Here is a 12,780-nt window from a genome sequence, read left to right on the forward strand (position 1 = left end):
CAGGAATTCTTTCAGCTTTTCACCATTGAGAATGATGTTAGCTGTGGGTTTGTCATGTATAGCCTTTATTATGTTGAGGTAGGTTCCCTCTATGCCCATTTTCTGAAGGGTTTTTATCAGAAATGGGTGTTGGATTTTGCCAAAGGCTTTTTCTGCATCTATTGAGAGGATCATATGGTTTTTATTCTTCAGTTTGTTAATGTGGTGTATCACACTGATGGATTTGTGGATATTGAAGAACCCTTGCATCCCTGGGATAAATCCCACTTGATCCTGATGTACAATCCTTTTAATGTATTGTTGGATGGGGTTTGCTAGTATTTTGTTGAGGATTTTTGCATCTATGTTCATCAGTGAAATTGGCCTGTGATTTTCTTTTTTTTGTGGCGCCTTTGTCTGGTTTTGGTATCAGGGTGCTGGTGGCCTCATTGAATGAGTTTGGGAGTGTTCCTTCCTCTGCAATTTTTTGGAATCGTTTCAGAAGGATGGTTGTTAGCTCTTCTTTAAATGTTTGATAGAATTTGCCTGTGAAACCATTTGGTCCTGGACTTTTGTTTGTTGAAAGTTTGTGTTTTTTGTTGGTTTTTTTTTTGTTTGTTTTTTGCTTTCTAAGGCTGCGCTCGTGGCATATAGAGGTTCACAGACTAGGGGTCGAATTGGAGCTGCAGTTGCCAGCCTACACCACAGCCATAGCAGTGTGGGATCTGAGCTGTGTCCGCAACCTACACCACTGCTCATGGCAACACCAGATCCCCAACCCACTGAGTGAGGCCAGGGATCAAACCCACATCCTCATGGATACTAGTCAGATTCGTTTCCACTACGCCACAATGGGAACTCCTGTTGGAAATTTTATAATCAGTTTCAGAACTTGTGATTGTTCTGTTCATCTTTTCTGTTTCCATTTCTTCTAGGTTGTCCATTTTATTGGCGTGTAGTCACTTGTAGTAGTCTCTTATGATCCTTTGTGTTTCTGTGATGGCTGTTGTAACTTCTTTTTCATTTCTAATTTTATTGATTTGAGTCCTTTCTTTTTTTCTTGATTGGTCTGGCTAAGGGTTTATCAATTTTGTTGATCTTTTCAAAGAACCACATTTTAGTTTCATTGATCTCTTCTATGGTTTTCTTCATTTCTATTTCATTTATTGCTGCTCTAATCTTTATGATTTCTTCCACTAACTTTGAGTTTTCGGCTCTTCTCTCTCTAGTTGCTTTAGGTATAAAGTTAGGTTGTTTATCTGAGCTTTTTCTAGTTTCCTGAGGTAGCCTTGTATTCCTGTAAACTTCCCTCTTAGAACTGTTTTTGCTGCATTCCATAGGTTTTGGATTATTGTGTCTTTGTTGTCATTTGCTTCTAGGTAATTTTTAATTTCTTCTCTGATTTCTTCAGTGATGCATTGGTTGTTTAGTAGCATGTTGTTTTGTCTCCACGTGTTTGTATTTTTTGCAATTTTTTTCTCTTTGTCTTTAATTTTGGTCAGTTTGATTAATATGTGTTTTGGGGTGTTTCTCTTTGGGTTTATTTTATATGGTGCTCGTTGTGCTTCCTGGATTTGAGTGAGTGATTCCTTTCCCATAATAGGGAAGTTTTTGGCTGTTACCTCTTAAAATATTTTCTCTGGCCCTTTCTCTTTCTTCTCCTTCTGGCACCCCTATAATACGGATATTGGTGCATCTAAAAGTTGTCCCAGAAGTTCCTGTCGTGTCTCAGCAGAAACGAATCCGACTAGGAACCATGAGGTTGTGGGTTCGTTCCCTGGCCTTGCTCAGTAGGTTAAGGATCCAGCATTGCCATGAGTTGTGTGGCGTAGGTCACACACGTGGCTCGGATCCCACGTTGCTGTGGCTTTGGTGTAGGCTGGCAGCTGTAGCTCCGATTAGACCCCTAGCCTGGGAACCTCCACATGCGTCTAGTGCAGCCCTAAAAAAAAAATAAATAAATAAAAATAAAAGTTGTCCCAGAGTTCTCCTGTCTTCATTTCTTTGCAGTCTTTTTTTCTCTCTTCTGTTCCACGTCAGTGATTTCCACCAGTCTGTCTTGCACCTTGCTTATTTGTTAATCTGCCTCCTCTATTCTGCTATTGGTTCCTTTTAATGAATTTTTTATTTCAGTTATTGTGTTTTGCATCTCTGCTTGCTTAATCTTTGCTCAGTGTTTCTTGCTCAGCCTTTTGTATCTCTGCTTGCTTAGTCTTTTCTCAGTGTTTCTTGCTCAGCCTTTGCTTCCAGTTGGTTTCCATGATCTTGAATTATCTTTACTATCATCAGTCTAATGTCTTCAGGCCACTTAGCTATTTTTCTGTTTTTTTTTTTTTTCTTGCTCCCTTATCTGAGTCATAATTTTCTGCCTTTTCATTTTGTATAGATTTTTGCTGTGGTCTCCTTTTTGCAGACAATAGGGTTGTAGCCTCTCTTGCTTCTGATGTCTGTCCCCCTTGTGACTGAAGTTGGTACAGGGGCTTGCTATAGGCTTCCTGACAGGAGGGACTGGTCCTGCCCACTGGATTCTTATCCCTCTGGTGGGTGGGGCTTTGTCTCTGGGTGAGATTAGAGGGCTGTGTGCCTTGGGGTCTTCAGGCAGCCTGTTTGCTGATGGGTGGGGTTGTGTTCCCACCTGGTTTGTTCCCACCTGGGGCTTTTCAGTCCTGGTGGGTGGGGCCATGTTTTTCCAAAGTGGTCATCTCTAGAGGAGCTCACACTGATGATTATTCCAGAGACCTTTGCTTCCAGTGTCCTTCCCCACAGTGAACCACAGTCACCCCGTTTTCCCAGGGATTCTCCAAGAACTGCAGTCAGATCTGAACCAGATCCCTGTGGAATCTCTGATTTGCCCTGGGACCCAGTGCCCATGAAAGCCTGTGTGCACCTTTCAAGAATGGGGTCTCTTTGTTCCCCAGTCCCATGGAGGTCCTGTGCACAAGCCCCTCTGGCCCTCAACACCAAATGCTCTAGGGGTTCCTTCTTCCCAGTGCCAGATCCCCAGGCGTGGGCACTGGACATGGACCTTGGAACTCTCACTCCTGAGGTTGAGCCTCTGTGATATAGTTACTTTCCAGTCTGTGGCCTGCCCACCCTATGGGTATGGGGTTGCTTATATCATATAATCATTCCTCCAACTGTCTTTTTTTTTTTTTTAGCTCAGTGAATTTTATTATGTTTGTAGTTGTACAACCATCATCACATCCCAATTTTACAACATTCCCATCCCTCCACCCCTCAACATGTCTCCCTGGGAAACCATAAGTTTTTCAAAGTCTGTAAGTCAGTTTCTGTTCTTCAAATAGGTTTGTTGTGTTCCACATACAAGTGATAGCATATGATGTTTGTGTCTCACCATCTAACTTCACTTAGCATGGTAATTTCTAGGTCCATCCATGTTGCTGCAAATGCCATTATTTCATTCCTTTTTATGGCTGGGTAATATTCTGTCGAATATATGTACCACATCTTCTTTATCCACTCCTCTGTCAATGGACATTTAGGTTGCTTCTGTGTCTTGGCTATTGCATAGAGTGCTGCAGTGAATATTGGAGTACATGTCCCTCCTACCGTCGCTTTTTTTCTGCCTTTTCTAGGGCCACACCCATGGCATATGGAGGTTCCCAGGCTAGGGGTCCAATTGGAATTGTAGCCACCAGCCTACACCACAGCCACAGCAACTTGGGATCTGAGCCGTGTCTGCAACCTACACCACAGCTCACGACAACACCAGATCCTTAACCTACTGAGCAAGGCCAGGAATCGAACCTGCATCCCCAGGGATCCTAGTCAGGTTGCTTAGCTGCTGAGCCACAAAGGGAACTCCCCTCCTACCGTCTTGATGCAGCCTTCTTTTTGTCTTCCCGAGTAAGATATCTTTCCTGGTTGTAGGATATCTGTTTGGTTGAAGGTTGTTCAGCACTTGGATGTAATTGTGTTGCTTTTATGAGAGAAGGTACACTCCAGTCCTCCTCCTCTACCATCTTAATCTTGTCTCCGCCCTGCATCACTTGTTTCTTGACTGCTCTTTCTTTGTTTCTTCCCCTGTCTGTGGTTTGACTTTAATTTTTGTAGCAGTGTCATATGAAGAGTAAAATAAATTTCTTTCTTGCTGCACCTGCATGTGGAAGTTCCTAGGCCAGGGATCAAACCTGTCCCACAGTAGTAACCGAGCCACAGCAGTGACAATGCCAGATCCTTAATCCCTAAGCCACCAAGGAACTCCCAAGAGCAAATATTTTTAATTCATCTGTTAACGGTTCATCAGTTTCTTTGTATAGTTCTTGCTTTTTATGTCATGTATTAAAACCTTTGCCAAACCCAGGATCACTACAATTTTCTCCTATGTTTTCTACTAGAAGCTTTACGGTTTCAGTTCCTATGCTTAGATCTGTGACACGTTTTTGGTAAATTTTGTATATGGTGTGAGGTAACAGGGTTCATTTTTTTGCTTATGGCTAGCTGGTTGGTTTAGCACAATTTTATGATGATTACCTTTTCTTCATTGAGTACCATGGCATTGTTACTGAAACCACTAACCATATGTGTGTGGGTCTATTTTATTTTATTTTTTTGCTTTTTCTTAGGGCTGCACCCACGGCATAGGGAGGTTCCCAGGCTAGGGGTCTAATCGGAGCTATAGCTGTCGGCCTATGCCACAGCCACAGAAACGCAGGATCTGAGCTATGTCTGCAGGGTACACCACAGCTTGTGGTAACAGTGGATCCTTAACCCGCTGAACGAGGCCAGGGATTGAACCAGCACATGGTTCCTAGTCGGATTTGTTTTTGCTGCGCCATGGCAGGAGCTCAATGTGGATTTATTTTAAGAATGTCTTCTGTTCCAATGAGCTGCGTGTCTCTTCGTGTCTTGATTACTGTAGCTTTGTATTGAGACTTAAAATATTGTAAAAATTCTTTAACTTTGTTCGTTTTCAAAATGGTTTTATCTATTCTAGGTCTTTTTTGCATTTCCAAATAAATTTTCTAATCAGTAAGTTTTTTAAAACGTCTGCTCAAGTTTTCGTGGAGATTGCCTCACATCTATGAATTGATTTGGGAGAGAACTGGCATCTTAACAATATTGAGCCTTCTAACTGATGAACACAACATATCTCTCCTTTTATTTAGATCTGTCTTCAGTTTCAGCAGTGTTTTGTAGTTTTCAGTGTATGGAACTTGCATATCTTTTGTCAGTTTAGCTCTAAGTAATTCATTTTTTTAGACACAGTTATAAGTGGCATTTTAAAAAAATTCAGTTTCTGATTATTTGCTACCATGTAGAAATAGCTGCATTTTTAATATTGACCTTATATTCTGCAGCCATACTAAGCCCACTTACTAGTTGTAGTAGCTTTTTGGCAATTCATTAGGATTTTCTACATAGAAATCATATCATCTGTAAATCTAGACATTCCTCATATCAGTAATTTGTCTTTTTTCTTTTTCAATCTGGCTTAGGAGCTTGTCGATTTTCCTAATTTTCCAGAAGTAAGATTTTAGTTTGAATTTTCTCAGTTGCTTTTTGTTTTCAAGTTCACCAGATTCTGCTTTTTATTACTTCCTTTCTTTTGCTTGCTTTGGGTTTATCTTGCTCTTTTAAGTGGTTGGAAAAAAATCAAAAGAATTGATACATGAAAATGTTAGTTTTCAGAGTTCATAAAATACAGTATTATTGGAATGCAGCCATGCTCAATTGTTCATGTGTTGTCTATCTTGCTTATACATACACTGTACCAGCAGAGTTGAGTTGTGACACATACCACATGGCCCCTTACGCCTAAAAAGTTATTGTATGGCCTTTGTTAGAAGAAAATGTGCCAACTTCTGGTCTATTATATTTACCTAGATAATTCGTATTGCTATTTTTTCCTTCCTGATGAATGAAGGTTCCTTTTGTTTGTGTGAAGAGTTTTGGCTACAAATTCCATTCTTTTAATAGAAGTTGGGCTATTCAGGTTACCTAAATCTTCTGAGTGAACTTTGGTAATTTATGTCTTTCAAGGAATTTGACCATTTCATCTTAGCAAATTTATTATGATGAAGTTGTTCAGAATATTCCTTTTTATGTCTCCAGGATCTCTATTTATGTTCCCTTTCTTACTGCTGAAAGTCGTTATTTGCATCTTCTCTCTTTTTCCTGATGAGTCTAACAAGAGATTTATCAGTTTTATTGATTTTCTCCAAGAATCAGTTTTTGGTTTCATAAAATTTCTCTGCTTTTTCCTGTTTTCAGTTTTACCAATTTGTGCTCTTTTTTGTTTCCTTTCTGCTGCTTACTTTGGGTTTAATCTGTGCTTTCTTGGGTTAAAAGCTTATGTCGTTAATTTGAGGCCTTTTTTTCTTTTCAATACAAGCATTAAACTGTAAATTTCCCTCTAAACATTGCTTTAGCTGCATCCCATAAATTTTATTTTTATTCCATCCAGTCACTCAACTTCTATAACCTGTGCATTATTTAGAAGTGTTTTGTTTAGTTTTCAAGGATTTGGATTTTCCAGATTTCCTGTTATTGATTTTTATTTGTTACTTTAAAACATACTTTATATGATGTGACGTTTTAAAAATTTGTTGGAACTTATTTTATTCTTAGAATATGGTCCATTTTGATAAATACTCTACATGTTATTGAAAATAATATGTGTTCTGTTGTTAGGTAGTTTTCTATAGCACTGAAGTCAGATTATTCAAGTCTTCCATATTCTTGCTGATTTTCTAATTATTCTGTTAACTATTAAGAAAGGAGTGTTGACAGAGAACTGTGTTCAATATCCTGCGATAAGCCATAAAGGAAAAGAATATGAGAAAGAATATATATGTATAAGTGAGTCACTTTGCTGTACAACAGAAATTAACACAACATTGTAAATCAACTATAATAAAGTTAAAAAAAGAAAGAGAGGAGTGTCGAAATCTCTGACTTCATATTTATAGAAATGTCTGTTTCTTTCAGTTCTATCAGGTTTTGCTTCAGGTATTTTAAAACTGTTACTGGGGCATCCATTTAGGATTGTAATGTCTCTTGGTTAATGGATCCACTAATTGTTATGAAATGACCTTTTCGTTCTTGGTAATATTCTTTACTCTGAAGTCTACTTTGATATTAATATAACTTCTTCAGCTTTGTTTTGATCAGTATTAACATGGTATATTTTTTGCATCTTTTTAGTTTTAACTATTTATGTCTTTATAGTTATAAGTAATATACAATTTTATTTTGCCTTTTTTTTTTTTTTTTTTTGGTTGCACCCATGACATGTAGACGTTTCCTGGCCAGGGACTGAATCTGCACCAGAGCTGTGACCCAACTTGCTATAGTGACAACACTGGAACCTTAATCCACAGTGCCACACAGCCACTCCTCATGTTACTTTTTAGAAGACGTTTTCACTGGGCATAGAATTCTGGATTAACATTTTTTTTCTTTTAGTACTTTGAAGATTTTAAGATTGCTCAACCGTCTTTGGACTTTCATCATTTCCAGTGAAAAGGCTGCTTTCACTCTCATCTTGGCTCCTTTATATGTTTTTTCTTTTTAGATTTTCTCTTTTTCAGTGGTTTTATGCAATTTGATTATGTGCTTTAGGGTAGTTTCTTCGTGCTTCTTGTGGTTGGGGTTTGTCAGCCTTCTTGGATCTGTTAAGTTACGGTTTTCATCAAGTTTGAAAATTCTTAAGGTATTTTTTCTTAAATTTGTTTTATGTCATCTTCAACCTTACCTTTATAGTTAACATGGGTTACCTATGGGTTACTTTCTCTCTCACACATGCAGAGGCTTCTGGGACTCTGCTTACACATATGTTAAGTAGCCTTAAGTTGTCTTGCAGTTCACAGATGACCTCTTTTTCATCTTTTTTACTCTGTGTTTTATCTTAGTTTGTATTGCTGTAAATGCAGATTCCCAGATCTTCTGCTTTTGATCTCATCCAATAAAATTTCATTTTTAGACGTTTGATTTGTCTTTCATATCTTCCCTCCCTCTTGTTATCATGCCTCCCTGACCTTCTTGAACATGACATGTATTTATTTTGGTTCTTTTAATGTCCTTCTCTACTAATTCTATCACTTGTGTCATTTCCGATCTGTTTTTTTTTTTTTTTGTCTTTTTAGTTATTTCTTGGGCCGCTCCCGAGGCATATGGAGGTTCCCAGGCTAGGGGTCAAATCGGAGCTGTAGCCACTGGCCTACACCAGAGCCACAGCAACACAGGATCTGAGCCGCGTCTGCAACCTACACCACAGCTCACGGCAACACTGGATCGTTAACCCACTGAGCAAGGGCAGGGACCGAACCCGCAACCTCATGGTTCCTAGTTGGATTCGTTAACCACTGCGCCACGATGGGAACTCCCCGATCTGTTTTTATTGGTGTACTTCCTCTTCATCTTGAGTTGTGTTTTCCTGCTTCTTTGCATCATTAATAATTTTTGATAGGGTGGCAGACACTGAATATCACATTGTTGGTTTGCTGGATTTTTTTTTTTGTCTTTTCTATAGGGCCGTGCCCGAGGCATATGGAGGTTCCCAGGCTAGGGGTCCATTTGGGGCTGTAGCCGCCAACCTATGCCAGAGCCACAGCAATGCAGGATCCCAGCCACGTCTGTGACCTACACCACAGCTCACGGCAACCCCAAATCCTTAACCCACTGAGCAAGGCCAGGGATCAAAGCCGAAACCTCATGGTTCCTCGTTGGATTATTTAACCACTGAGCCACGACGGGAACTCCTGGATTTTTTTTTCTTCAAATATTCTTGAGCTTTAAATTTTGGGGGGAGTTCCATTGCAGCTCAGTGGTAATGAACCCGAGTAGTATCCATGAGGACACAGGCTTGATCCCTGGCCTTGCTCAGTGGGTTAAAGGATCTGGTGTGGTATAGGTTGCAGACAGGCTTGGATCCCATGTTGCTGTGGCTGTGGTGTAGGCCAGTGGCTACAGCTACAATTCAGCCCATAGTCTGGGAATTTCTATATGCCCATATACCTCAGGTGCAGCCCTAAAAAGACCAAAAAAAAAAAAACAAAACTTTTTTTTCTTTTTTGAAAGCATTTAACCCTTTTGATGATTGTGTTTGTGTTGTATTAGGTAAGACCAGACAACCTTTAATCTAGGGCTAATTTGGTTCTACAACTAAAGCAGTGCCTTTCTGAGTATTCATCCTTGTATATTATGAGGTGTCTCCACTGTGGTTGTTGTAAATGTGGATTATTTCCTGTCCTCTGTGACCTCTGAGAATGGATTTGCCTGCTCCTTGACAGCGATTCTTCCCTTGGCTTCAGGTAGTTTTCTCACATACATGCACTGACAAGCACGCAGCTGACATACAAGGGTAGCTCCTTGTACATCTCCAGCATGCTTTCCATACAGCGCTCTGTCCTGTGAATTCTCGCTGCCTTGGCTTTCCTGAATTCTCACCTCTGTCCCTTTGGCTCAGGAAGACTACTGGATTCTGAGTTTCCCCTCTCTGTGATGCTGCCTAGAAACTCTCTGGGTGGTAAAATGGGCCAGTTATAAGACTCCTCATTTATTTTCCTTTCCTCAGGGATCATTGTCTGTAGTGCTTTTGTCTAGTGCCTAAAAAGTATTGTTTCATATACTTTGGCTTATAGATGTTTAAAGTGGGAAGATAAATCTGGTCACTGTTACTCCATAAAAAGTGTCTGTTCCTCTTTTTATGGTTTTTACTTGTAGATATCATACCTGTTCTCACGATTTCAGTTATTTTCGTGGGCTTTTGTGGGCATGGCTCCCAAATCTTTATGTCAAGACTCTCCTCTTTCCTTAGTTTCAATTCTTTCATTCCTGCTAAATGATTATTTCCATTTAGTTTTCCTTTCTTTCCTTTTATTTCAAATGTAGTATAGTTTCCTTTAAACAAATTCCCCTTTCCGGAGTTCCCGTCGTGGCGCAGTGGTTAACGAATCCGACTAGGAACCATGAGGTTGCGGGTTCGGTCCCTGCCCTTGCTCAGTGGGTTAACGATCCGGCGTTGCCGTGAGCTATGGTGTAGGTTGCAGACGCGGCTCGGATCCCGAGTTGCTGTGGCTCTGGCGTAGGCTAGTGGCTACAGCTCCGATTGGACCCCTAGCCTGGGAACCTCCATATGCCGTGGGAGCGGCCCAAGAAATAGCAAAAAGACAAAAAAAAAAAAAGAAAAAAAAAACAAATTCCCCTTTTCATTGTCCCTATTTCTGTTATCTGAAATGCAATCTCGGAGTCCCAGAGCCTGAAATTCCTTCTAATATTCTAAAATGCACTTGGTACCTAAGTGTCATCTTTTTCCCCCCTCATAATGTTGTCTTTTTTATACCCTCCTCCCACACACACCCATTGCCTGTAACCTTGCATGTAGACTACTGCCACAGCTTCCGAACTGGTTTCCCTGCTTTCTTTTCTCTCTGTAGCAATTCATTTGCTACCAGATCAGTATTGCTGAAATAACTCGGTCACTCAGAAATCACCAATACCTTCTTTTGTAAATTATCAGCTCTTTATCTTGGTATTTAAAGTCCTTGACGATTTGATCCAACCCACCTTTCCAACATTAGCTTCCGTAATTTACTTTCCTGAATCCTTCCCCCTATGTCCACTGAGTTCCCACCACCCTCTGAAAATGCCTTACACTCATCTTTCCTGTTCTCTTACTCATACTCTTCCCTTTCCAGGTGGTAGTCCTTTCCAGTTCTTCGTGCATCTAAATGTTACCCATGTTGTAGAATCCAGCTGAAGTTCCTTCTCTTTGCTCTCCTAAAGCAACTCACAATGATCTCTTCTTTTGAACTCCTTTTTTTAAACTCTTTACCTTTTGCTAGATAATAAACTATGTTTGGAATTATTAGATATTTGATATCCTTATATTATTCTTTCATTCTTTTAAAATATTTTTTTCTTGACTTCCAACTAAATTAATATTCTTGAAGGAAGAGAGACCATGTTTTTCACTTTTATATATTCCTTGTAGGACCATATTATGTTTGCACATAGTAAAAATTCATAAAAAAGCATTGATTTATTTCAACTTGGAAATAAGAGAGTGTGTGCTGCTTGTTCAGGCAGTATAATAGGTTTCTTCTTTTCTTTTAGACTTTAATTTTTGTAGTCCTGTACTATTGCTGGAAGAAATTTTAAAGTATCACTAAAATTTCATTGACCTTAAAAGTATTAGGATCAGTAAAAATCTGTATTGCAGTGTACTTGAATTATTTGAGAAAGGAAACAAAAAATTTTTACTATTTCTTTCCCCATATTTATGTTACTTTTACTTGAAACCCTTAGTTATTTGAGGCAACTGATTCTAGATTTTGTTTTTCAGACCTGCTTTCAGATATCATCGTGCATTCACCCTTAGTTCTTCAGAGTTGTTCTTCTAAAATCACAGAAACTTTTGACTATCTGTCCTTCCTGCCCCTTCAGACTGTACAGGGGCTGCTGAAGGCAGTGCAGGTAGGTCTTCTGACACCTAAGGAGCTTTGCCACAGCAGAAGTGGAACTGTCTAGTGGAAGTCCAATGTGTTTCTTCATAAACATGATATCTGTTTCCCTTCACTGTAAAACACAAAACTGAATTAAAAGGGCGGGAGCACTGAGCTAGACCCTGTGTTCCAAGTTTACCCCCCTTCATAGTATTATTATTCTCTCTCATTTGGTTCATTTCAGTGAACCAAAGTTAGTGAAGTAATTGAAAGGCTCTTAGAAATTTTTTTGTTTGTTTGTTTTTTAGGGTCGCACCCACGGCATGTGGAGGTTCCCAGGCTAGGGATCGAATTGGAGCTGTAGCTGCCAGCCTACACCACAGCCACAGCAATGCTAGATCCGAGCTTCAGCACAGCGACCTACAGCACAGCTCATGGCTACGCCAGATCCTTAACCCACTGAGTGAGGCCAGGGATCGAACCCTCAACCTATGGTTCCTAGTCAGATTCATTTCCACTGCGCCACGACGGGAACTCCAGAAAATTGTTAATTGAGGACAGTAGATTGAAAAGTATTCACGACTAGCTACAGTTCAGCATTTCAAAGTATAAGGTTGTCCTTATTACTATTAAGTGTAATAAACATTGCAACATGTTTTTAAAACAGAGCCAAACTTTGATATATAAGCCAGTGGTAATGGGCTAAGGCTAATAAATTGTTCTCTTTACCTACTGATTCTTCCTTTCAGCCCCTTCTCAAGGTCAGCATGTCAATGAGAGACTCCTTGATACTTGTCCTTCGGAAATCTATGTTTGCCAGGTATGTAGCACCTCATGAGACCCTAGGAAGTGATGCTTTCTAATAACATTTCAAGTCCTCTCCATTTTCGTCTCTAGTACAACCTGTTCACAGCAGCCATCCAAATTCCTAACCTAAGCTAGAGTTGATCATCTCCTAAAGATATTATGAGATGAGTAATATGTGAGACTCATTTGTTACTTTAAGGGTAAGATAGCAGATTAATATCACCTGTTATAATACACTCCCAACTAGTAGATAGCCATATGCCTTATCTCTATTCTAGAACTGACAGTTTTTTGTTAGTCCTTATGCAAAAGCATATCTAATAGGCCAAGGCTGTACATTATAGCATCTATAACATGAATTAACCATTGAGCCTCAGTGAGATGAGTGTATCGTTTATCTGAATGGACGCACCAAACACTGTACTCCTCTTTGAAAAAGGGAAGTGCTCCTTCAGACACAGAAAAAAATCAACAATTTCTTTTGCTATTTCGTACTTATATTGAGTTATCAACCCATTTGTACAGCCTTTCAGTACTCTTGTTCTCATTTACCACATGGACTTATCAGTAGGACAGAAAAAAGTAT

General features: G+C 39.6%; 1 protein-coding gene across 1 annotated transcript in view; it reads left to right on the plus strand.

Moving 5' to 3' along the window:
* Positions 1–12,780, plus strand: part of FANCI (FA complementation group I) — a 79,447-nt gene that overhangs the window by 35,060 nt on the left and 31,607 nt on the right. Inside the window, exons 15-16 of the mRNA XM_047797166.1 lie at positions 11,288–11,418; positions 12,137–12,207. Of these exons, the coding sequence (XP_047653122.1) occupies positions 11,288–11,418; positions 12,137–12,207 (202 nt within the window). The remainder of the gene's footprint in view (positions 1–11,287; positions 11,419–12,136; positions 12,208–12,780) is intronic.

This window comes from Phacochoerus africanus, chromosome 9, assembly GCF_016906955.1.
Source record: "Phacochoerus africanus isolate WHEZ1 chromosome 9, ROS_Pafr_v1, whole genome shotgun sequence".
Taxonomy (NCBI): Eukaryota; Metazoa; Chordata; class Mammalia; order Artiodactyla; family Suidae; genus Phacochoerus; species Phacochoerus africanus.